The sequence below is a fragment of the Sciurus carolinensis genome, chromosome 9 (assembly GCF_902686445.1).
Source record: "Sciurus carolinensis chromosome 9, mSciCar1.2, whole genome shotgun sequence".
Classification (NCBI taxonomy): Eukaryota; Metazoa; Chordata; class Mammalia; order Rodentia; family Sciuridae; genus Sciurus; species Sciurus carolinensis.
Genome location: NC_062221.1, coordinates 35,744,697 through 35,771,933, shown reverse-complemented (window position 1 = coordinate 35,771,933; position 27,237 = coordinate 35,744,697). Strand labels below are relative to the sequence as shown.

Sequence of the window (27,237 nt, the reverse complement as noted above, 5' to 3'; positions counted from 1 at the left end):
TCAAGAAGAAGTGGATATTATGAAGACAGATATAACAAATGCTTCATTTGTAGTTTTTTATTGATTTTAAATTGAATTTAGTTATGGAACTTGATTCATGTTCTAAATGGTAAAACTCAGTGTACAAGTAGTACTGTTACTTTTTTCTAGAACAAAAAATTAACAGTTCATTTAAAGTAGCATCAAGTATACGTGTATTGATGATATTCAAAGTAAAGTTTATGCCTGTGACAATTTCAATGCACATCCTGGATGTGTTAGAACCTCAGCTCTCAGATATGATTCAATGAGGGAAATATCATTGCTCTGAGGGTCTGGCATGCTGTTGTCAGATGAAATGAACTTAATATTTGCTCTCTTACCATCTGTGGTCCTTGAAACACTGTCCATTGTATTATTGTAAACATATGGAGGTTGGTGAAGTTAATACTTAAAAATATAGAAAGAAAAATCACATTATTTAGGCTAAAATAAAAAGAAAATAAGGAAACAATCTTTGAATGGGATGAATTACATTTGTGGCTTAATGAATTATCCACATAAAGAAGAAATTTCAAATATATAAAATTATTTATCTTTTTATTTTTAATATTTACATGGGAATAAGAACTGTATTAGTTAATATAGGACAGATTAATTTTCACTTTATTACCATTCTAACCAAGACCAAATAACATAAATAAAGCAGACAAAGAGATGAAGAAGGGCTGAATTTATGATGTTTACCTAATATATACGTATCTTTAGGATATTAGAGTAAAATATTACTCTTTTTCATTATAATTTCTTTGTCTTTCTTTCCTTATAAGTTGTATAAAGCACAATATTTTCCTTTTCAGTATTTTATACCCTGTGCCTTGAACAGTTCCTGATATTGGGAGGTTGCTAAATAATTGCTGAATAAATAAAATTAAAACATAAAATCTATCTCAAAATTTTTATCAGAAATAAAGTAACCTCAGATATCTTATGAAGAGGATTGAGACTACATATTAGCTTAATGTGCTTGTGATTAAAAACAATGCTGTATAAAATATTTAAAACCTATAAAGTTTATTTTGTTGATTTTCCACTCACTGTATTAATTGTTTAACTGAATTTTTTTTCTCATAATGCAGAATTGGCACTAGTTAACATATTAATATGTTAGACTGGTTATAAAATTCTGAAAATGTGGTGAATGTGAATATTACAACTGGACATGTTTACTTGGTTCATTAGATATTCATTGTCTTGGAAAACATATGAATTAAATGAAATTTATGTTTGTATTTTCTTCTAATATCTTATGTTTCTGGAAACTATCACCAATATTAATAAACAATAAAGGATGTCTTGGACAATTGAAATCTTAGGAAAGTTACATCATGGCATGCCCACTTATGGAGACTACCCCATTACTTTCAAATAATTTATATTTAAATACATTTAAAATACACTTTTATTAACTGCCAGTTAATACATTTTATGTTAGGTTACAGGTGTAAAAGTATAAGAAACTGAGTGTTTTATCCATGTTTCATTGAGAACTTACTATCATTATTAAATATTTTACAGAATTAGAATTGAAAATTTCATGGAGCCCTATGAATGCAGAGTCCAGTGGAGTTTTTACCACTATGCATAATGGTATGAAATAGTACAAAATACTTACAGGAATTTAAAAGAAAAAAAGTCCCCATATTTTCTAATGGTATATTATAATTATAAATAATATTGGGTTAATTGTATGATGACTTTAATTCTTAAGGATAAACACCAAGGAATGGTATAGCTGTATCATTTGGCGGTACCATGTCTAGTCTTTTGAGGAACTTCCATGTTGATTTCCTCAGTGGTTGTGCTAATTTACAATCCCATCAAGAGTGTAAAAGTGCTTATTTCCCCACCATCCTCTTCAGAATTCATTATTATTTGTACTTTTGATGACTGCCATTCTAATTGGCATGAGAGGAAATTACAGTGTAGTTCTGATTTGCCTTTCCCTAATTGCTAAAGATATTGAACACTTTTTCATATATTTGTTTGCCATTTGTATTTCTTCTTTTGATAAGTGTCTGCTTAGTTTATTTGCCCATTTATTAGCTGGGTTATTTGTTTTTGTGGGTGTTAAGTTTTTTTGAGTTCTTTATATATTCTAGATATTAATCCTCTGTCAGAAAATTACCTAGGAACAATTTTCTCCCATCCTGTGAAGATTGCCTCTTCACATTCTTTGTTATTTCCTTTGCTGTGAAAATACCTAAAGTCAAATTTCTAAGCTGCTTTCAAGGGTTCTCAAATTATTCACCAAAGAAATATGTTTTTAAATTTCTGGAAACATTTACTTGAACATAGGTAAATCTCACAGTGTTAGGGAGGTCAGATTAATTTCAGAACAGTTTATAGTCACTTTATTTTTATTTATCTCTACTGTTATTTGTGAAACTTCTGTTGCAGTACTGAATATATCAAATAGCTGTTCCAGAGAAATCATGGCCCATTTACTTTAAATTCCTTACTTAGTCATTTTTATCAGCAATTTTGAACATATAAATGAATACTTCATATTCCAAAAGTAGTTTTATCCATAATAAAAGTTTTATAATTAAAATATGGAAATAGAGTGAAGAAAATTATTAACATGTTTGAAATCTTAGGACTGTTTTTAGGAAGGCAATTTTTTTCAATGATTTTTACAATACTTAGATAATAATTTAAAAATTTCTCAGACATTCATTTGTATAAGTTGTTCTTTTTGATGTGAATTTCGTAGCACTGATAATATTACACAGACAAAAGAAAAGTTTTCTTTACATATCCCATGATGAAAATTTACTACATAAGTATCTATTTTTTCTATTTACTCCAGGGCATTATAAGGACAGGATATCAACTTATTAGTTCACCAAAGATTTAGATTTGAAATTAATCAAATCTGTCACATCTATTTAAGTCCATTCTAGCTGCTCTAGAAACAATATCATAAATTCAGAGGCTATAAACAAAGGAAGTTTATTTCTCACAATTCTGGAAGCTGGGAAGGGCAAGATCAAGATGACAGAAGATTGGTGTCTGAGGCAGTTTCCTGGTTCAAAAATGTTGCTTTTTTGTTGTGTCTTCACAAGGTAAAAGGGGAGTAGACTTTTTCTCAGCCCTCTTATAATGCCAGTCTTGAGGGTCCCATTCTCCTGCCTTAATCGCTTCTCAAAGGCCCTGCCTTTTAATTCCATCACCTTGAAGGTTAGGATTTCAACACATACATTTTGGGGGGGAAATAAACATTCAGGTCATAGCACCACCAACTCCATAGTTATGTTTCAAAAATAAAAATAATGTCAAAAGCAAATAAAACCTTTCTCATCAAAGAGTAAACCATGAGTGAGGCTTAATTTTCTATTCCATTGCATTTATAATAATAGTATTAGTTATAATAAAAAGATTTATTATTTCTTCTTAGCTCTGCATATTTATATAGGGTATGTATGCATGTAATTTTCTGATTTGTGAAAATAGTTGGTGAACTACATAACAGGAGGTCCAAGGAGGCAATAGATAATGTGCATAATGCAACCAATAACCTCCTGTTCATAGTTAACATTTCTTTGTTAGAACTCATAATTTAATAACCAACATCTCTTCTGGAAAAAGGTAATTTAATGAAAAGATCCAGCTTTTCACTAGTTGAAAGATTATTTCTCCCTCATTTAATATTCAGAGGGAGCTGAATAATCTAATCAGATAGTTATCTATAGTTAAATAGGAGGTCCAGGAATTTTGACACCTTTTTATCTTGCTTCTCCACTCTCTACCAGGGACCAGAGATACATGGTCGAAGATGTCTTATCAAAACACATATGTGTTTGGTTTAAAGAAAAAATTAAATAAAGGATTTGGAGGACTAGAAACTTCTTTTAGAAATCGTGATATGGAAGTTGCATACATTAATTCTGGTTTCATTCCATTGACTGTAAATTTTATTACACAGGTAAACAAGCAGTATGAGAGGTTAGAAAATGCACTTTGCAGAAGGACAATAACATACCCCATTAAATTTAAGTAATTTTATCAAAAGGAAGAAAAGAGAAAATGAAAAGTTCTACCAGTTGTCCGACTGGTGTGTGATAAACAATATTTTAAACATCACCATATTGTTAGAGTAAAAATTGACTTTTGAGCATGTTATGGTTTTATTATCAATTAAATCCCTAGCTTAACTTGGTTCCTGCCACCTCCTGAACAAGGATTATGATACCTGGCAACTGTGTTGCTGAATTGCCCTTGCTTATGGATATTATCCAATGCAGAGATAGTCTCCCCCTCTGTAAGCACTCTTTATTGTCACACAGCACATGTTCATATTCTGTAATAAACCCATTTCAAATCCCCATTATTAAGACCTTGCTCTTCCTTGTTTGACTACAGTTGAGTCCCTAATGGACAAGTACTGTACTGTAATAAAAGTATAAAAGGCATTGCATGGAGAGATAAAAGGGAGAAATCAATGCTGTCCAGGGCAAGAAGATGGTTTGAGGAGTCCCTTTGAAAGAGAAGTGATGTCCACTGGGCCTTGAAATGTGGATACAATTCACATTAAGAAAAGACATATCCATTTTGAAACTGAGTGAACATAGAAATTAGATTAAGAAAGTGAATGGGGCTTAGCAGGTAATATGGCAGGAAAGCAAGCTAATTGTGAGCTTCAATGTGAAATGGCAAATAGTATAGACTTTAAACGTAAAATTAAAAAGGCTGACTCAGTATTTGCAGGCAGTGTCATTGGAGTACAGCACTGGGACTACAACTAATCAAATTTTTCTTGGGGAAAGAAAGATGGATTTATTTTAGGGAAAAGAGATAAATAGATGAAGTCTGGAAGACCTGTTAGGTAGTAATTATAATAATGTTGGCTTACAGTTACAAATTATACCAGCAGCAGTAGAGTAAATACAAAGTACCAAGTATGAGGTTGAGAGAAAACATATGGGAAATAAAGTGTCTACATATAATACTCAACAAAAATAAATTGAAAATGTTGAGCCTGCATGACATAGAGAAGTAAAAGTATTAATTGAGATAAAACTAGATAAAGACATGTCTGATCATGATAGCAAAGAGTATTCTCAATCTGTTGAGAATTTAAGTCATCTGCAAATTTGGGTCTGAAGTTGTGAGAATGGTCATATGGAGAGATCAGATTTGAGGAATCATCAGTTCACTTTATCAGTGAATGGTAAGACTCAGGTACCTACTAGCACTTGCAAATGCCCTTTTTTTTCTGGAAACTTCATGGACCTTTAAGTACTTATTTTATTTTTTTAAAGTTTTTTTTTTTCTTTCAGTGTTTTGTATGTGTCCTCAGGCAGGAATCTTTGGTTCCTCTTTTTTTATATTTGTGACTGTATCTATTTCCAGTTTCCAGAAGTAGCAACTCATACAACTTCTAGGGCCTCCTTCCAACTCTCTTCCACTCCCCCTGTGTCCATTTTCTTTGTAGTACTGCCCCCAACCCCCCGCCAAGGCCTGAAAGAAATAGATGCATTTTTGATGATTTTTAGTATTTTGAAGTATCTCTGCACAATCACTGTGAAAAGCAATCTTTTCCTTCTCTTGTGTTGCATTTTGGTGGGCAGTGACATGAGAAACCAGCATATAATTTCCAAATTATGCAACTTTTAACATCAAGTTTGTATTTAGTATACATGATTTAACTACCATATGCTTGAAATTATGAAATACAAACTAAAAAGTCTAAGTACATCACAGTCTATAAAGAGAGTAGGTCAGCACTAATCTGTTTTGATTATACTTGTTGTCAATCAATAGTTACCATTCAATTTTGTTTTTGGTGTTAAGAACTTTTTATTCCTATTGCTTAACCAACTTAATTTGGGAGTTATTGTGCTTGATGCAGTTTTAAAGTTTTTGTACAATTTGGTTATTAGTAATTGAAATTTTTAAAATTCACATTTGTTTTTAAATAAAAAAATAATGATTATTTTTAAACTAAAATGCCTTCTTTTGTTATTGCATATTATTTCCTTTTTTTATATTTGAATACTTTTACATTATGGTTTTGTCTGAATTTAACTTCTAACATTTCATGAATGCATTATTCTTCTCTTGGTTGAGTTTCATTGATAGAAATAGGCGGAGGAAGTATGGAACAAAGAGAAAAAAAAAAACCAAACACTCAAGCACAAGGCCTGCACATTTCACCACACAGGAAGATCAAGATCTGAAATGGAATACACATAAATTTCAAATCACATAAAATTTTTAATTGAAGAGAGAAAAACTATTATTTGAAATACTTATGTATATAAAATAAAATATAAGGAGTCAAGCTCAGTGGTGCACATTTGTAATCCCAGTGGCTTAGAGTCAGGAGGAATGTGAGTTCAAAGTCACCCTCAGCAACTTAGCCAGGCCCCGAGCAACTTAACCAGATCCTGTCTCTGAATAAAAATATATAAAAAAAAAAAAAAAAATGGTGGGAGACTGGGGATGTGGCTCAGTGATTAAGTGTCCCAGGGTTCAATCCTGGTACAATAAATAAATTAATTAATTAATTAACTAATGAATTAAAAATACAAGAAAGACCAAATTCAAACTTGAAAGTTTCAATTCCAGGACATGGAAAGCTGGAAAGAATGCTTAATCTTATTCTTAAGTGAAGAAAAAATATGGATGAACTGCTAATTAACTATTTTAAAAAATTTCATCAGAGAACTGAAATTTCAGGGAAAATTTTAACCCAAAATTTAAGATTCATTCATGATGTTAAAGGGAGGAGTTCATAAAATTTTATTCCTGAGTGGCTTACTATTGTATGGATATGCCAGGTGTTGATTGACACCTCAATTTTTTTCCATTTTGGGGAAATTATGAATAAAAATATTATAAAAATCATAGGCAAAATTTACAATCAGTTCATCTGTCTCTACTTGCTGGGATTTTGATTTTGACTGTATTGAATATATAGATCTGATTGTGGAGAATCAATAGATTAATAGTATTAAGTTTTCTGATTCATGAAAGTGATCGTCTCTTCATTTATTTGGATGTTCCTTGATTTTTTTCATCAAAAGTTTGAGGTTTACATAACAGATATTCTGCATATAGTTTTAAAGATTTATATCCTAGTACTTATTTTTGTGCTGCTATAACTATTTTCTATTGTGTGTTTGTATGTTTTAGTTTCAATTTCAAACTGTTCATTGTTATCATGTAGGAGCTTGGTTGGAGTTTTTATATTGGCCTTATAGCTTATGACCTTCTTACATTCACATATTGTTTCCAGGAGACTTCAGTGGATTTAATGAGATTTTCCACATTTAGGATTATGTGGTCTATGAGTATGGAATAAATTACTTATGAGTTCTGTTACACTGAACTTAATGTTCTGCCCATTGAGGCCATTCTAAGGGTAATTCTTCTCTTATTTTTCCATGTAACTGAAAGTTTATATCTCTCCTGAGTCTTATAGTACTTCAGTCATGCAGTTCTTTTTTTCTTTTCTTACTCAAATTGAGGTTGCCCTAAAGTTAGTTGTCCTACTCTGTGTGACCACATTATTTTAATGCATGTTCTTGTGAAAGGGTAGTGGCAGATGGTGTACAGAAATCAAATACTATTCAAATTCAATTTTCTTTGTGATAGTAACACCATAATAATAAACTATAATAGCTCACATAATTCTCTCAGTGACCCTGCTGGTCGGTATTGTACTTAACAATTTGTAGATAAAGAGATGTAGGCTTAAATAAGTAAACAAATTTGCCAATGATTTCTTAGGTATCCACAGTATAGCTGGAATTTATACTCAGGTCTCTTACATCAAATCCTTTGCTCCCAAAAGTATAGTAGCTTAAATTAGCAGTATAATTGACTATAAATTCTACTATATGAATTGTGAAGTGTTTACAACATGATTTTTCAAAAATTTGTAATATACATGATAAATAAGCAGATTAATAAAATGTTGACTTTATTTCTGAATTGGTTATTCATATGTTTTTATTTTTATAATTTTTTCTTATGAATTTGGTCAGTTCTTCAAATTTAAGGTTAATGGCAAGACATGGATTATTTTTATGAAATATCGTCTTCTAATTTCTAGTTGTTCCAAAAGTTTTATAAATCCAATTTTTGAAATATGTTTATATTTTCCAGTGAAAATTTAAATTTCACACAATGAGATGTTATGTTAATATCCAAATGATGAAAAAAATACAGTTTTGAAAAGGAAAATAACAGTTGCAATAACTACTCTTGTGTTCTTAAGATAGTTCTTAGCTTCTAGAAGTCAAAGACTGTCAAAGAACATAGTTATTAATTAACTCAGATTCACAGAGAGGATTATTTATACAAACTTCTTTCAGGGTTAAGGTTTTTTACAATTACATGTTGAACAGAAGTATATTACATATTGATAGGCTAGTGAGTGTGTAATAAAACTTTATGAGTAGGTCAATATATACCTGAGTAATTTCCCATGGTCATTACTTTAACAGTCTTACCCAGCTTTGGAACAACATAGCAAATAGAAAAGACTATGAAAGGTAAGTCTATGGATTATATTACTTTGTTACTTACATATTTCTAAGTAAATATATCTTTTCTTAATTCACATCAGTATTATCTCCATCTATCTGTGCATGTTCAAAATAACAAAATAATATTTTCATTGCCATTTAAATATCTAGTTCCTCATTAAAAACTGTGGAAAAAATTATATATTTTTCAATATATGAGACTGTTTTCTTGGTCCAGCTCTTCAGTATAATTTTTGTCACAGATACATGAAATCATAGCTTATTTTAATTGTTCTACATAGAAAAAAATTAGGAAAGGTAAATATTTTTGAAAAATAGAGGAATCATGTAAGTATGATGAAATATACTTTAAGAAAATCTACATAGAATGGAATGCTAGTTTTATAGAAAATTTAATGTTTTCTAGAAGAGTTTTAAAAAACCAGTCATTAAGTTACCATCTCACAAAATATTCATTTTGAATAAAAGTATCAATATGCAACTCCCCCCTAAGTTCAATGCTTGAAATTACTATTACTTGATATAAAATATAATCACTACAATTGCCACTTACAGCATATGAATAATTTTAGCATGTGTTGCTTGTTAGTGTTAATATGAGTAATCTTATTTTGGTACATTATTTTGTTTTAAATTTTTTAGGTAAAGGAAGATTTCTGTCATGATAATGTGTGTTTTTAAAATTTCCCTTTGCAAAATGAAAAGCACAATACTTGTTATTGGCTCCTTAAGACTGAAATAGGATATTTCCTTAAGTGAAATTTATCCTTATTTAAAGATAAACATTAAATGTGACCATGTTAATTTTCATGTAACATTGAGCAATTGGGTTTCATTTTGTAAATATCACCTATTGTTTTGATTAAATGTAACATACGTGCTAAACTTACACTGTTTAATTTCTTTGAATATTATCATTTCAGGACACTTTAGTTAACATATCAAAAACTGAATAATATATGCTCAAATTTAATGTAATCTTCAAATGTCCATTCATATGGCATCCATTAAAAAGTAAGCATGAGATTATTCAGTATTAGTCTGAACTACTTTTTAATCATTCTTTCTATTAAGAATGTTACTGTGAAAGACAGGAAATTTACATGGACATAAATAATTGCAATAAAGAAAAGATAGATTAATTCTGCCTCTAGGACTAGGAATCCACTCAGAGACCCTGACATATGAACTGGGCATTAGTTTCAACTTCCTTAGCAGAGTATTTGGGGAGGGATGGAATATAAGAAGACCCATTTTTCAAACAATGCTGAAGTGTTGGGGTAGGTGAAAGTTATAGTGTTGAAGACATTTCGGAGGTAAAATCAGTAGAACTTGTTGAATTATTGAATGTCATAGAAAAAATATGGGAGAGGGAAAGGAACTTTTTATGTTTTGACAACTGGGTAAATGATTTGGTAATGGATAGTCACAGGAAGAGGAACCATTTTGAGGAAAGAAATAAGAATAAAAGATTTAAAAAGTATTTCACCAACTAATGAAAGCATTTACCATAAAAAATTATAAATTCTACCTGGGTGTATGCTGGAATACAGAAAGTGCTTTTTAGTTAAAGAGTAGAAAAAATGAGAGCTATATGGTCATGATTAATTTAAATATGATTTAAAATAATTATTTGAGAAAGGTTCTTTGCAATCTACTTTTAGGTATCCTCCATATGTTGTATCTAATAATAAAGTTATCTAAAATAAATATGTGTTTGGTATATTTTATTTATTTCATAGAGAAACTCACAATCGTATAGTTCAAAATGTTTTAAAATATAACATTTCCCAATATATACCATCACCCCAATATACATACTTAGATGTCTCCACAATATTGTTACATAATGAGACTTGCAATTGAAGAGACATGAGTTAGAGTAGGTAGAACTTTATCATTTTACTTCGAAATATAACATCTCTCAGCTTTAAGTTTCTGATCAGGAAAGTGTGAATAAGAACATCTCCTTCACAGAATTAAGAACTGTGAAAATTAGGAGACACGTTGAAAGTTAAAGCTTTCTTTGACTTGAATAATGCCTTAAAATAAGAGGGTAAGGCACAACAACTTGGAACGGGTTATTCCCTTGTTTATGACTTAGTGTACCCTGTAATGTGTATAATTAATCTGCTCCTTTTGCTAAAAGTTGCATATGTTGCTTACATTTTTGTCAATGCATACTATTTTAGATTGTAAACCAATAAAACTGTCCCTCTGCTTGTCTCTTGCTTAGTAAAAATTAGTATACCTAATTTCATGAGAATTGATGGTGGTTCATTATACATTATATACTTTATATTTTAATCTCAAATTCCTTTCCTTCTTCAGATGGCAAGGAAGAAATTTAGTGGATTAGAAATCTCTTTGATTGTCCTTTTTGCAATAGTTACTATAATAGCTATTGCCCTAGTTGCTGTCTTAGCAACTCAAACACCTGCAGTTGATGGTAAGTAAAAAAAATTCTTACACATGATAGTGAAGTTAAGAGAAAGTTATTTCATAATAGCTAATGATTAAAAAAAAAGATAATCTATGAGAGATGAAACAGGAGAAGGATGACCTCTAGCAAGTTACACAATCGCTTCAACTTTCTATCATTATTTTCTGGTTATTTCAATGAAAACCCTGTGTAATTAAGAATGCATGTGCTTTGACATTAATGGACTTTTCCATTACTTGAGAAAGAGCAAAGAGACAGAGGGATGAAGATGGCAATGTAAGATGGAATAGTTGCCTCTCGTTACTAGTGAGATTGTTTTCATTAATGAGAAAATCTAGATTTTTGCAGTGGCCTTCAGAAATTTCCAAAGCAGGTGAAGAATGTGGTGAATATACTCTCTCTCCTCATCAAATTTTTAAGGAGAAAGAAGGTGTATGACAAAATAAAATAGATGAAAGGTGAATCAAGGTTTGAGGTATTTAATAAACTTTTTCTGAATATGTCTGTTCTAATTTAGAGTTGCTGCATACTACTGTGGGTCACAAAATACACTTGCTTTTTCTTTATCATTCTCTGGACCAAAACAGAATTGGAAAGAATGTTACACATTATATTCTAGTCTAACAGTAGTTAGGAATTCCTACTGCTTTACCTTCTTTCAGCAGTAGCTCGCTATATTGTTAATCAAATTTTATCTTTAACATATATGATTCCTATGATATTCTTTTTTATATGGAGGTAAAATCTATTTTTTTTTTGCTATTCCTAACTTTCTATTCTTTACCTATAAAATTATTCCCTTCAAAGTATCTTCTTCCTCCTGTTTTTCTCTTTTTCAATCTCTTGTGAAATTCTCTGCACTCTTCGATTCGCTGTTTCTCCATCTTCATTTTTCATCTGTAAAACACAAATTGTAAGTGCACTGGGAATGTACTTTCTGTTTCCTTTTTAATATGTGAATGTATTCTGCTTTCCTGAAGAATCAGACAGCGAATTCTACATTACTATGAAATATTCTCTAATTGTTAATTCCTGTAAAAGTTTTAAAAATTCTCTTTCATTTTTTTTTTCAGTGAGAATTTAAATTTCACAGAATCAGATGAAACAGTTCCTAAAACAATATAAAAAGAAGGAATGAAATAGTTTGGGAAAGAGAAAATACAATTGAAATGACTACATTGTTAAGCTAGTTATCAAAGACTATAGTATTTTAAAATGAAATCAAAGACTATAGTATTTTAAAATATTATTTGGTTCTTTTTATTATTATTAGGGCTTGAATTTTGGCATCTTTTAAAATGGAAAATTCATTTTAAAGTTTTCATTTAGTATATATTCATGTGCTCTTTTAACAAAAAATATGTATTACTTGAAAAAGTCTGGTGGAAATAATTTAATGTCATGTCTTATTTAACTAAGTACTTTCTTCCCCAGAATTGAGTCATGCTACTTCAACTCCAGCTACAACAGCAAACCCTTCTAGTCTAGGAAAATGTCCTACTGCATTAAATGATCCGATCAATGAGAGAATAAACTGCATTCCAGATCAATTTCCAACACAGGTCTGCAAAAACACTTTAATGTTTCTATGTATTATTACATTAAGATAATTGCTCAGTACTGGATAATTACATACACTTAAGAATCTAGACATAAATTAGGCTAAATTTATCTTTTTTTGTAGCTCCATATAAATAAGTGATGTTTGTCTAATTCTATCATTTTTCCTTCCCCCGTCTCAACCCCACCCCTGATTTTCCTCTATAATTCTTGCCTCCCTCCTACCCCTGTTATGTATCATCATCCACTTATCAGAGAAATCATTCGGCCTTTAGTTTTTTGGGATTGACTTATCTCACTTAGCATGATATTCTCTAGCTGCACCCATATACTGCAAATGCCATAATTCTATCCTTCTTTATGACTGAATATTCAATTGTGTATGTATACCACAGTTTCTTTATCCATTCGTCTATTGAAGGGCATCTTAATTGAAATGGCTGAGTTTGCTTTTCTATACTGCTGTTCAATTCAAATTAACAAACTAAAATTTATCCATGTTTAACTAATAATTATTAATGTTACAAACCTTTATAATATTTTAATCTCTCGTGCTGATTTCTTTAAAAAAAAAGGTTTTTAACTTGACAGTATGGAACCTTTGAGTGACCGTGTCTATATTCTATTAGAGTATTTGAAATGATGGCATTAAAAATAATCTGTAGAAAATAAAAGAACACTTATGTTTCCAAAAATATTATTTTTTGATTATTTGGCAGTTAGGAGAGAAAAAAACACAATGAAGAAAATTAAAGATAGCTGATTATATACATATAATCCTAAACTGATTTTTTTTTTTTTTTTTTTTTTTTTGGTGCCAGGGTTGCTTAATCACTGAGCTACATCCCCAGCCCCCTTTGTTTCATTTTGAGACAGAATCTCACTAAGTTGCTTAGGTTCTAGTAAAGTTGCTTAGAGCATCACTAAATTGCTGAGCTGGCTTTGAACTTGCAATCCCCCTGCCTCAGCCTCCCAAGCCACTGGGATCACAGGCAGGTGCCATTGCACCCAGCAACTCTTCCTTTTTATTAAAAATACTGTGTAGGAAAAAGATTAATGATATGCATATGTATATATCTCTCCACTGTTAGCAACTTACCTAATATGTATGTCTAAATCTCACCTCTATCACTCTCCCTACAGAACACAAGATTACTGAATGAACTATAAAATTTCTATTTCTATTAGCCTCATCTTACCTTTGCTACATCATAATTTACATGTAATTTTCTGATTAATTTGCAACAAAATTGTAAATACATGAGATTTTCTTTAATGACACAGAAATAGAAATAGCAGGAATAGTAGAAATAGGAGAAAGAGTAGTTCCTTTAGATTACCCTCTGATCAAACTGTGACTCATGGAGGAGTAACCAGATATTCTCTTTCATTAACATGTTACTCAAGAAATGATTAAAGCTTAATGAAGAATACTATTAGAAACAATAATGTGCCTCAAAAGTCTTATAGACAAACAACATTTAGGCCAATGATTTAGGATGTCGATGCCTACCACTGGTCTTTAATGTCAATCTAACTTGTTAGGTTACTGAAGACTGTTTTCAATGTGAAACAAATTAAACTTGTTAATTACATACATTAAACTTTCACAAATACATTTCATCTGTTATTTTAGAAAACAAAGTGAGTTTATTTATTTCTATTTAGAGTGTTATAGTTATGCATAGTAGTTGGGTTTATTTTGATAAAATCATACTTGTATGGGATTTGATTTCAATCCCCATTTCCCCCGCCTTTCCCTCCTCACCTCCCTCTCTCTATTCTCCCTCTCTCCTCTATGCATCTTCCTTTCACTCATTTATTTATTAATTTTTGGTTGGTACTTTCTACTTGTACACAAAGATGAATTTTCCTGTGGCATATTCATATATGCATATAATGGAATTTTGTTAAATGCATTCCGTATCTCCTTCCCTTTCCCATCCCTACTCCCTCCCTCTAGATTTCCTTCTTCTACTCCACTGATCTTCCCTATATTTTTATGATATCTGATCTCCCTGGTATTTCCCTTATTTTGCTCCGCTTCTGCCCATGATAGAACACATTCAACTCTCAATTTTTGTTTCTAATATTTCAATTACCAAGGTTTTCTTCATTTCCATTCATTTTCCAGCATGCATCATTTCATTTATCTTTATGGCTGAGTAAAACTCCTTGTTTATATATACCACATTTTATTGAGTCATTCATCTATTGATAGGCATCTGGGTTGATTTCATAATCTGGCTATTATGAATTGTGCTGCAATAAATGTGATTCACAATAGCCAAAATGAACTTATTTTAAAAGCTTAGTTTATGTCAACTGATTCCACTGAATTATGCTCCTAACCCTCAAATGAATTTCAATGTTTCTTGATATTTTTAAACAAGAAAAATTAAATTTAGCAAAATAATTCTGATGAGAGTCTGATGTGAAACAAAATCTCATTCATTAAATTTTAGATTTGTATGGGAACTTAGAGTTCTATGATTCTAAATGAACATGACAGGGTCTTTCTGTTAGTGCTGAGACAAAGCTGGAATTAGAACTGCAGCGTGCAAAGTTCAATGTTAGCTTATGTTCCATGAACTCAGTTGTCATTCTTCATTAGCCAAGGTGTTATAATTTTCTCTAATTGGATGATTTTACAAGGTAATATATTTTCTATTATAGAAAATTGATTAAAAATAAATGATGAATGAATGAAAAAGTAAAATCTATCTGAAATTAGATAAAGGGCCTAAACATTGTTTCCTCTTTTTCTGTTTTAGGAGAAGTAAATTTCAAATGGGATTTTAATTCAAACTCCATCACTTAGTTTTTGAAAATTTTCATTATTTGTAATTCTATGATTTTGATAATATTTTCTCATTAATACATTGGAAGATTCTTTAAAATACATTCAAATGTTACATTTCATCTTCTCAAGTGATCACTTACAGCAATGATTTATACTTAAAATTTTAAATATGAGAGGCATACCATTTGAATAAATATTATTTTGTCCAATCAAGGTGGTTAAGATTGAATTTAATCAAAATGATAACTTTCTATAAATTTCCTGAAGTTTTCTCAATTGAAAAAATTCTCTTGGATTTTATATCATTGAAAATGGATCATGTTATATATATATGCCACAGTTTCTTTATACATTATGTGACCTTTTGTACCTGGTTTCCTTCAATAAGCATAATAAATAAAAGTTTTCAATGTTTATCCATGTTAAAAAAAAAAAGAAAATGGATCATGTTTACAAAATAATTAAAAATAAAGAATTGATTGTAGTTATCTTTTTGTATGCATGATTTCATTATAAAAGACATGCATATTTATTTTATAATAATGAGAAATTATGAAAGAGTCAACATGATAATTCTAAAAATAGTCATAATTTTTATTATGTATTAGTCAGCTCAGGCTGCCATAACAAAATACAAGAGACTGGATAGCTTCAACTCTGGAATATATGCTTTTAAATTAATACAAACATACATACACATACATATACATACATATAATACATACTTTGGTATGTATATGTAGTGAGTTAAATGATATTCTCCAAAAATTTATGTCCATGTACAGCCCCAGAATGTGACCTTAATTGGAAATAAGTTTTATGCAGATGTAATTAGTTTATATGAAGACATACTGGATTAAGGTGTACCCTAAATCTAGTGACTTATAAAAGGAAAAGACTATGCACAAAGGCAAAGAAGAAAGATCTTCTGTGAAGATGGAAGCAGAGATTGGAGATATGCAAGATATGCAACTACAAGTCAAGGAATGCCAAGACAGTAGCCAATGGATGCGTAGAAATAGACAAGGAAGGATTCTTCCCTAGAACCTTCGAAAGCAGCCTGGCTTTGCTGAAACCTTAGGTTAGAACTTCTAGATGCCAGAATTGTGAGAATAAATATCTGTTGCTTTAAGCCACCTTTTCCCATGTTGTTATGGCAGCCCTAGGACACTAATACAGTATATCTCAAGAAATTTAATGTAAGTCTATTGTATTAAAAATTTTTAAATTTTGTTAGAATGTGATTATGATACTCTTATTTCTTGTCTTAAAACAATACATTTACACTTTTTCCAAATCATTTACCTATGTCTAGAACTACCCTTTGGTCTTATACTAATAGTTTTAAAATATATCTTAGACCTCTGTAAATAATTTTTGTAAAATTAGAACTTTTTTTTTGTGAAAATATTTCTATAGTTTAAATAACCAGAGGCAAAATTGCCCGATTTAAAGTAACACATTTCTTAGGTTTTGATAGGTATTGACTCTCCGGTTTGGTCAGATCCAACTGCGCTCTTGTTTGCATGTGTGTGTGTGTGCACGTGCACTTATGTACATGTACATGCATGAGCAGTGGTGTGTGTTTCTGAAGCTATTTTAATTTGATAGGAAAGTATATGAGAGGTCTATGTATATTTTCAACTGACTAAACATGGAGACTTTTATTTTTATGATTAAAAAAAATCCAAGGAAAAAGAAACAAGGTATTCAAATTATGATCTGTCACTATTAAATTTTGATATTAAGTAGATTGTGATTACATCATTATTAGTACATAACAGCACTGTGTTGCTCAAATTTTTATATTAGCATTTATAGTTTTTGTCCACTTCATATAATCTTTCCATATAAGTAATAAAAATTTCTGATAATTCAGGATTTTGTTGTACTCATTGAATATAATTGTAGTAATTAGTTATGATACCTGGCATATAAACTAGTTAAATATATTTTGAACTATTAAATAGCTAAAAATAACTTTTAAAATTTTTATAGTCTTGAACTCAGACATATATCTTCATCTTAATCACCCACAACTTGATACATAATTAGCACAAAATAAGCATTTTAATTCTTTTTCACTAACATCATGACAACAGAGTTTGTTATAATCACCCAGAGCATATGAACTTTAAAAATAGATGAGCTAACAAGAACATGTATGAACACATGAAATTAATAAATCACAACTCAGAGCATCAATTAATGGTATAATTGATTCAATTCATCAAATATTTTTATTTCTTCCATGTGATAATAATAAAAGAACAAATGACACATGGGTATGTTATGTATTTGAAGAAATAATCCTGTTTTTTTAAATATTCAGTTAGTGGAAAAAGAGAGACTAGAATATCTGACAATAGTGCTAATCATATTGTTTTTATAAAATATTTTTATCAGGTAGTCTGTGCACAGAGAGGCTGCTGCTGGAGGCCAGGGAATGATTCTATTGTTCCTTGGTGCTTCTTCGCAGATAACCATGGCTATACTGCTGAAGAATCAACCACAATTAGTACTGGTAAGAAGTGCTTTGTCATGATGACTGAATATAGTGCATTCTTTCTAAAAAAAAAGGTATTTTAAGTTTCTCTTTGGAAAAATAGCCTAAATAACATGGAATAAGTGCATACTGAAATGTTCAAATTGATTATACTGGTTTTTTTTTTCATGATTTTATCTTAAAAAAAAAACTCATTGTTTGTGTTGAATACAATTATAAATATTCAAATACTTAAGTTAATACAATTATAAATATTCAAATATTTAATAGATGTTGATCTTTATGAATAAATTCATTCATCCTTGTTTGTTTTCCTGATTTAAGGATTTGAAGCCAAATTAAACAGGATAGCTTCTCCTACACTATTTGGAAAGGACATTAATAGTCTCCTCCTTACAACTCAAAGTCAGACATCCAACCGATTCCGGTTCAAGGTTTGTTTTTTTTTCTTTCTACTTCTAAAGAAAATTTAATAATCAAAAATGTTTTATGAACACACTCCTTACCTTATCCATACATTTTCCTTCATAAGAAATATTTATTGCAAGACAAAGAACAAAATTCTGAGCCTGTTTGTTTAAATATAACTTAAGAATAATAGTTTCTCCTGCCATTACTTTGAAGAATTTAAATAACAAAGTGCAGGTAAAATATTTAACACATTGAGAATATGTACTCAATATTAATATGCTTTAATTTCAAATTTAAGTTATGAGGAAATATTAGTTTAAAATGTAATTTGAAGAAAAATGTTAATAGTGCTATGTGAATGCAATTTATCTTTACTATTTCTTTTTAGAGCTTGTGGTTTGTATGCTTGGTTTTACTAATTCCTATTGCAGTTTACGAGATTTTTTTTAACCTTGGAAATTGAAGCAGCACCAATTACTTTGCATACTTGTTTTTTAGCAAAAATTTCACAAGAATTGATTTATTTTGAAATTTTATTTATTAATTTATTTTGGTGGAGCTGGGTATTGGACCCATAGCATTGCATTCTAGGCAAGTGCTCTACCCTGAATATAATTTCAGTTCTGAGATTTCTTTAAGCACAATTAAAATTCCTTATGGAAGTATCTAAGGGGATAAACACTAAAGAGCACTAAGGATAATTAAATTCACAGAGCTGAAGTTATTTTCTATTTGGACCTTGCATTTAATAATTCAAAAATTGAATACTGTTTTAAAATTAAGTAATGCATATTTGTTCAAATCTTTGCAGATTACTGATCCAAATAATAGAAGATATGAAGTTCCTCATCAGTTTGTGAAAGAATTTACCGGACCCACACCTTCTGAAATACTGTATGATGTAGAAGTTGAAAAAAATCCTTTCAGCATTAAAGTTATTAGAAGAAGCAATGGCAGAATTTTGTAAGTACTAATTTTAATTTATGTTTGTATAAATTTAAAAATTGGAATGTCAATGTCAAGTTATTATCACAAAAAATAAATTTCCTTTACAAAGAAAGTGCAGTAGAATTTTTTAAAGATTATGATTACAAGGGATTTTCCTTTCCGTGAATGAAAGGTACTAAAAATGAATGAGAAAATGTCAATTTCAGCCAACCAAAGATAAAGATGGAGAGAATCACCCATTTAATTATTACCTTGTCCATATTTTTGCATATGTAAAATTTTTCTTTGTGCTGTCCTAATTAAATAATCTGTTGACAATCTGAATGATCACATGGTTACTATTAACCAACATATTAATTAATATTAAAATTTTTCTTGTACATGCTAAATATCACTTGGACACCTTCATTTTGAATGTATTGACTGGGGGTGGGGGTAATTGGTGCAAGAATTTAGTAATTTCCTGTGAATATTTTCAATATAAATATTCTTCCATTCCTAAGAAACATGAATCTCAGAAATGACTTTCAGTGAATATATTTCAATATTTTTGCAATTAACTTTATTCTAGATAAAAAAAATATTAAATTCTAAGTGAAATAAACCACACATGAAGGTAAAAATAAAAATGCTGTACAATCTCACTTTAATTGGAATCTAAAGAAGCAGAAGATGGTTACCAGGTTCTGGGAAGTGGTGCAGAATAGAGAGATTGTGGTAAAGTTTGCCTAGAACTTTTTTTCCACTGCCTAGTGGAAACAATTTTCAAGGTCTGTTGCACAGCATCATGACTTTAGTTGATAATAATGTAATATATCCCTCAGAACTGCAAGTAGATGCTAGCTGGTCACACAACACAAAATAATAAATATGTGTGATGATGACTATGTTAAATAGCTTGATTTACATTCAGAACTGTATTTAAAATTTTTGCATCATGTTGAATACATGCAGAAAATTATAATTTGCCAACAAAAATGAAAAATTTTAAATGCCAGTTAGCATTTCTTTCTCTCTGTTTTTTGAACTCAGGGGCACTCAACCACTGAGTCACATCCCCAGCTCTGTTTTGTATTTTATTTAGAGACCTAGTCTTACTGAGTTGCTTAACACCTCACTGTTGCTAAGGCTGGCTTTCAACTCCAGATCTCCTGCCTCAGCCTCTGCACTGGGATTACAGGCATGTGCCACCATGCCTGGTCAGTTAGCTTTTCTTGTAATATATATCTGGTCTACATAAAATATGCAAGGATTTTTATTTTTGGAAAAAAAATACTCTTGAAGATAATTTTAGCATAAATGTTAAATGTGTAAAAGCCAGTATAATCCTACGTTATAAATCTCAGTCATGGGAATAAGGAAGAACACAGTTTAAAACGTTTCTTGTCTACCATTTGTGAACTTTTAAAACATGAATTTATTTTCCCAGTATGTATCATCTGTGAAACAGGGTAATAATGTTAATTATAATTTAGGGTTGTGATGAAGGTTAAAGGAGAGAATGCATGTGAAAAATTGCTTTAATGATGAGGAAGGAAATTGTGTTGGTGCAGTAAACAACCCCTGATTGTAGGGAAATTCGTGTGTCCTTAAAGGTAACCAAACAAAAGTTGGTTTTGCTTTAAAAAGGAATATTCTGTATGATATTAACATAAACCCATATTTGGTGCAACATTTTATATGTTTCTACATATTTTATTTTTTCTTTCATGATTTAGATTTGATACCAGCATTGGTCCCCTCGTGTACTCTGACCAATATTTACAGATTTCAACCAGACTTCCCAGTGAATATATTTATGGACTTGGAGAACATACTCATAAGAGATTTCGTCATAATTTATATTGGAAAACATGGCCAATGTTTACTCGGGATCAACTTCCGGGTGATGTAAGAAATTATTTTTCTTGTTAAACATAAAATCATTATATCGAAGGGGTTGATAGTTTTAAATAGCTTAACTATTTTAAGCTATCATTTATTTGACATTACCAAATAAATTATTTGCATATTAGTGACATATAATCCAGAATCTTATTTGTTGTAGTGCTGAGGACAAATAGCTAAATCCTAAATTGGCTCAGTGACTGCAAGATTTTTGTGACTGTTTCAACAGGCACTTCTTATTTATGAATGTTTTAGTTTGACTTTCATTTTTACATTTTATCATTCCTCTTTCAATAACCCTAGTATTCAAACCCATTAAGCTAGAATAATTCTAAACATCATGCTGTACAAGATTTTATGTGATTTGGTGTTTTTCTGTCTTTTGAACACCAAAGTGTACCTTTATCCTCTTATTCTGAACATAACATGTGATTATTTTCCATAACTTTGAATTATTGCAAGGCAGTGATTTTTCTTTTAACATACTTAAACTTGAGGTGATTTATACTTCACACAATATGTCATTGAGGGCTCAGCAAAGTCCTCATAAAAACTTTAGTATGTCAATAATCACCATTCTTATTCTTTATATATTGTATTATTCTTTATATATTGGTCTCCCCTTCTAGAATGTGAGATGCTTGAGGACAAAGGCTATAGCCATTTTAATATTTTTAATGATGATTTTGATTTTTTAAATGTCAGTGTTATTTCATTCTCTGAAATGAATAAGTTAATGGTTGTTTTAAGGAGCTTCACTTGGTATTGAGTTATGAATAAATTCTATCAATCTTTATTTATAGGATGGCTGTCTGTAATAACGAGCAGGCTGAAATCCTCATCCTTACTTTCTATTCATTCTTTTCTTTGAACTTTCATATCCAGTCAGTTAAGAAGTTTCTCTCCTTTCACCTTTTAGTGTCTATACAGTTTGCATCCACTACTTCAATTCCTCATCAGCAATTCACAAATATATGCAATAGTTGTATGAGAACAGTCATCCATGAGTTCCTTGCACACACATGAGGTGTAATGGATACATATGCTATTATGTCCTCATAAATAACTTATTGAAAACCCATTTAATTGTAACAAAATATAAAGAAATGTAAATAACCTATTAAAATAATAGGTATGCTGTGTGGTCTCACATGTTAATATAAAATTACTAATTAAAACAATTTTTAGTTTTTTTGTACTAAAATTTGATATGATACAAATAATGAACAATATTGGTATAGAAATCTAGGGCATGTTACAGAAACAAATGAGTTTATAAAAGTCATTTTAATATATTTAATCTTAAAAAAATATTTTTTATTGTAAACAAATGGGGTACATTTTGTTTCTCTGTACATGAAGTAGACGCATACCATTTATGTAATCATACATTTACATAGTGTAATGGTGTTTAATTCATTCTGTTATTTTTAAAATTTTAATTTTTAAATGTTTGCTTTATAGAATAATAATAATTTGTATGGCCATCAGACATTCTTCATGTGCATTGAAGACACTTCAGGAAAGTCATTTGGTGTTTTCTTAATGAACAGCAATGCAATGGGTAAGATTGATCTTTCCGGTAACATGCTTAAATGAGATTTATCTTGACATGTTTAACTGTTCTCTTCATTCCAATCATGGATATTAGATGCCAGAGTAAACTCTATTATAAATGGTTTTAGCATGTGAAATTATTATAATTAGATTTTGAAATTAGTGAGACAATAAATTTTTGCATATCAATGTTTCTATTTTGGGGAGAGTATGCTATGCTTTGACATATAGGTGCTTTTCTTTTCCTTTAGGGCAACTCTGAAACACATCCATACAAATTAGTTTTCCCATCCCCACAGCCTCATTTGTCAAGATAAGTTAATATGCTTCTCCAAATAAAAAAGGGAATGATCTCTATGGGAATAGAAATAAGAAAGAGTAATGTTTTAGTTTATTACACTTCAAGGGATATAGAATCTTTTGCTTTTTTAATGTTGTGAGTGGAATATCTATTTAATAGGTGAATCAGTGTTAATAAAATGTTACAAAAATAATGTTCCAGCAGGAGCAGTCTATTACATGGTTATCAAGTCAATTATATGTAAGAAAGTTAAATTAAAAACATTCATATTTTTCTTCTTAGTAATTAATATGTGATGCTATGACCTTCAAGGAATTGTGAATTGAAATGATTAATTGAGATTGCAGTTTTAGAAAAAAAAAAAGTTTTTGCTGTTAGAGGTCTAATCCTCTTATTCCTGGTGGCATTCTACTTTTCTACTACACTATTCCTGAATTCAATATTGAATTTCTTTTTAACTATTTAAAATAGTGTGAAATAAGGTGACTTGTGTAAAATACTTTAAATATGCACTACTGCACTACAATTACTTTATTACTAAGTAAATTTTTTTTTTAACCATTTAAACATACTTTACCAATTGTTATTTTGCAGAGATTTTCATCCAGCCTACTCCAATAGTAACTTATAGAGTTACTGGTGGCATTCTGGACTTTTATGTATTTCTAGGAGATACTCCTGAACAAGTAGTTCAACAGTATCAACAGGTGTGTTTCAGGTCTATTTTATTAAAAAAATATTTTCTGTCATATTTTTTCTTTGTCTATCAAGTCCACATATTTGGATAATTTTTATTTACATATCAGGGCCTCTTAACTAAACATATCTTAAAATATTTCATTCTTATGATATGAGCAAATTGCTATCTAAGCCTCACTTACCTGTAAGAATAGCATCTTTGCATAGTTGAACGAATCCAAGAAGAGTTTAGAGCAGTGAAGAATCCAGAAATTACCTTGAACTTGAATTTTAAATTTCCTTCCATGTAATATTTATCCTATAAATATTAGCATACATGATTCCTAGTGTTATCCAGGAAAAGGACATTATTTTTAATAAGATTAAAGGATCATAACTATTTGAAAAACCTCATTTTCATGATATAATTTTTAACCTATAATTCTATTTCCAAAACTGAACATTAACAAGTAACACCTGCCAAAAAATTTCTAAGAAAAGTTTCTAAAAATCTGAGATGAGACCAGTTAGAGTTTCACCCAGTTAGTTTACCATTTATGTCTTGAGAATTTCCAAATCTCTGTTCATAAATGTGAATTTTGGAAAAGAAGTACAAAAAATTTACAGTCTCCTTAATATAAAATTGTAATTACCTTTCTGGACTTTCATATATAAAGTAAGAATTTGTGTGTGGTAGTCATATATGCAAACAATATATTTTTCTTTAAAAAACTGACATTTTAGCTGGGTGTAGTAGCACACACTCGTAATCCCAGCCTCTTGGGCTGCTGAGACAAAGTCAGCCTCAGTAATCACAAAGCACTAAGCAAGTCAATGAGACCCTGTCTCGAAATAAAAGCCACAAAATATAGCTGGGGTTGTGGCTCAGTTGTTAAAGTGACCATGAGTTCAATTTCTGATACCCCTTCCAAAAAACAAAACAAAACAAAACAAAATAAAAACCGACATTGTGATTTGTCAAACATTAGTTCCCATAGCTCACTACTACATGCTGAGCAAAGTTTGTTGTCAACAATAGTTGAGTTTGAGTATTACTGAAAATCTGAATATACCATATATATAGCATAGTGGTTTATTTGCTTACAATATTTTTTGTTGAGCTTGAATACAGCATATAAATGTTGAATTTAAATAAGTCTCAAATTGTGTAAAGAGTAGGCAGAAGAAATTTAAAATTTTATTTGAAAAAAAGAAATTATCTTCTCTCTATATTGCTAACATATAGTTGTTAGTATGTTAAAATTTAAAATAGATTTCATTTGAATGGCTAGATGGTTTTAGCAGTTTTAAAAATCATCATATATACCAAGTATAAGTTAAATAGAAGATAGTTAATGGGAAAATATATATTTTAAGTACTTAAGTTAAACATTAACTTTATAATATATATGTATGTTTATGGATGTGAGTATATATATATGTATATGTACATATATATATATATATATATCATATCTATGAGGAAAAAATTTCAACCACATGTCCAAGTATTTTAAATATGAAGTGTTTAGGAATATAGGCGAAAAATACTACTTTTGTTCAGAGACTTATTAGTCATGAAATTATTTTAAAGATAAATTTAATACTTCATTTACATAAATAACAATAACTATGAGTAGTTTTAAAAAAATTTTGCATTATAGTTTTAAAGCTGCAGTTTATGAGGAAATCATGGATATGTGTATTGTGTATATACATATATGCATACATACATATACATTTTTTTTTATTCTAGAGAAAACTGTTATGCCTATTTAGGTTATTTATCATAAAGTAACCTAAATCCAACATTTCAGTGAAACAATTTAATATCAGTTATGTCTTTATTTCCACATACAAAATTTCATCCTATTCTGTGATGAGACATGATGCTCTCTTATAATTCTGTGCTGTGCTTGTTTGACCACTGTGAAAATGAAAGGAGATCCATTTGACCTAGGAAGAAGAAAAGCAGCCAAGACATTGCATGTGAAGAATACTAGGGAGTAACTGGGTGAAATCCTTGTAAAGCATATATTTTGAGGAACATTTTTGAAAACTGGAAGAGAACTAATTGCCCAAAAACCAGGTCTTGTGTGCACACCTGTAATCTCAGAGACTCAGGAAAGTGAGACAAGAGGATTGCAAGTTCAAATCCTGACTCTTCAACTTAGAGAGTCTTGAGCAAATTAGTGAGACCCTGTTTCAAAATTTAAACAAATTTTAAAAAGGGCTGAGGATGTTGCTCAGTGGTTACGTGTCCCTGGGTTCAGTCCCTGGCGAAAAAATAAATAAATAAATAAGAAATGCCAAAATGTAAGGGAATACAAATTGCAAACTGCAACTTTAAGCATATTTTTGTCTGACATGATGATGTTTTTGTTGTTGTTTTAACAGCAGGTGGGGGTGCTGTGGGAAAATTTTCCCTTTATCCTATCCTTTTTTACTTGTTATTCTTTTATTCTCTCGTTTTACCTTCCATGATTATACAAAATATATCTTGTCAAATATTACTTTCTTGAGTAATTATAAATTACTCAAGAAATTATTCAATATAATTACTTGATTTTTTTTTTATTGTAACCAAATGGGGTACAACTTGTTTCTCTGTACATGAAGTAGAGGCATACCATTTGTGTAATCATACATTTACATAGGGTAATAGTGTTTGATTCATTCTGTTATTTTTCCTTCCCCCATCCCTCCCACCCCTCTTTTCCCTCTATTTAGTCCCTCCTTCTTCCATTCTTGCCTCCCTCCCACACCCCATTATGTATCATCATCTGCTTATCAGCGAGATCATTCATCCTTTGGTTTTATGGGATTGGCTTGTCTCACTTAGCATGATATTCTCCAATTTCATCCATTTGCCTGCAAATGCCATAATTTTATTATTCCTTATGGCTGAGTAATATTCCATTATATATATATATACCACAGTTTCTTTATCCATTCATCAACTGAAGGGCATCTAGTTTTGTTCCACAATCTGGCTATTGTGAATTGAGCAGCTATGAACATTGATGTGACTGCATCACTGTAGTATGCTGATTTTAAGTCCTTTGGGTATAGGCCAAGGAGTGGGATAGCTGGGTCAAATGGTGGTTCCATTCCGAGTTTTCTAAGGAATCTCCACACTGCTTTCCAGAGTGGCTGCACTAATTTGCAACCCCACCAGCAATGTATGAGTGTAACTTTTTCCCCTACATCCTCGCCAATACCGGTTGTTGCTTGTATTCTTGATAATTGCCATTCTAATTGGGGTGAGATGGAATCTTAGGGTAGTTTTGATTTGCATTTATCTTATTACTAGAAGTGTTGAACATTTTTTCATATATCTGTTGATTGCTTGTAGCTCTTTTGTGAAGTCTGTTCATTTCCTTAGCCCATTTGTTGATTGGGTTAGTTGTATTCTTGGTGTAGAGTTTTTTGAGTTCTTCATATATTCTGGAAATTAGTGTAATTATAAATTATAGCTACTTCATTTTCCAATTTTTAATGAGAAATAAGAAATGAGGGACAGACATAAATTTGCTAAGTGTTTCATAACAAAATTCTAAAATATTCAGAAAACATTTTAGAATGCAGGAAATACTAAATATTTAA

General features: G+C 30.3%; 1 protein-coding gene across 1 annotated transcript in view; it reads left to right on the top strand.

Moving 5' to 3' along the window:
* Positions 1 to 10,868: 10,868 nt before the first annotated feature.
* Positions 10,869 to 27,237, top strand: part of Si (sucrase-isomaltase) — a 75,062-nt gene continuing 58,693 nt past the window's right edge. The window contains exons 1-8 of the mRNA XM_047564496.1: positions 10,869 to 10,986; positions 12,415 to 12,542; positions 17,750 to 17,867; positions 18,174 to 18,283; positions 19,072 to 19,223; positions 20,927 to 21,098; positions 22,560 to 22,659; positions 23,548 to 23,660. Of these exons, the coding sequence (XP_047420452.1) occupies positions 10,869 to 10,986; positions 12,415 to 12,542; positions 17,750 to 17,867; positions 18,174 to 18,283; positions 19,072 to 19,223; positions 20,927 to 21,098; positions 22,560 to 22,659; positions 23,548 to 23,660 (1,011 nt within the window). The remainder of the gene's footprint in view (positions 10,987 to 12,414; positions 12,543 to 17,749; positions 17,868 to 18,173; positions 18,284 to 19,071; positions 19,224 to 20,926; positions 21,099 to 22,559; positions 22,660 to 23,547; positions 23,661 to 27,237) is intronic.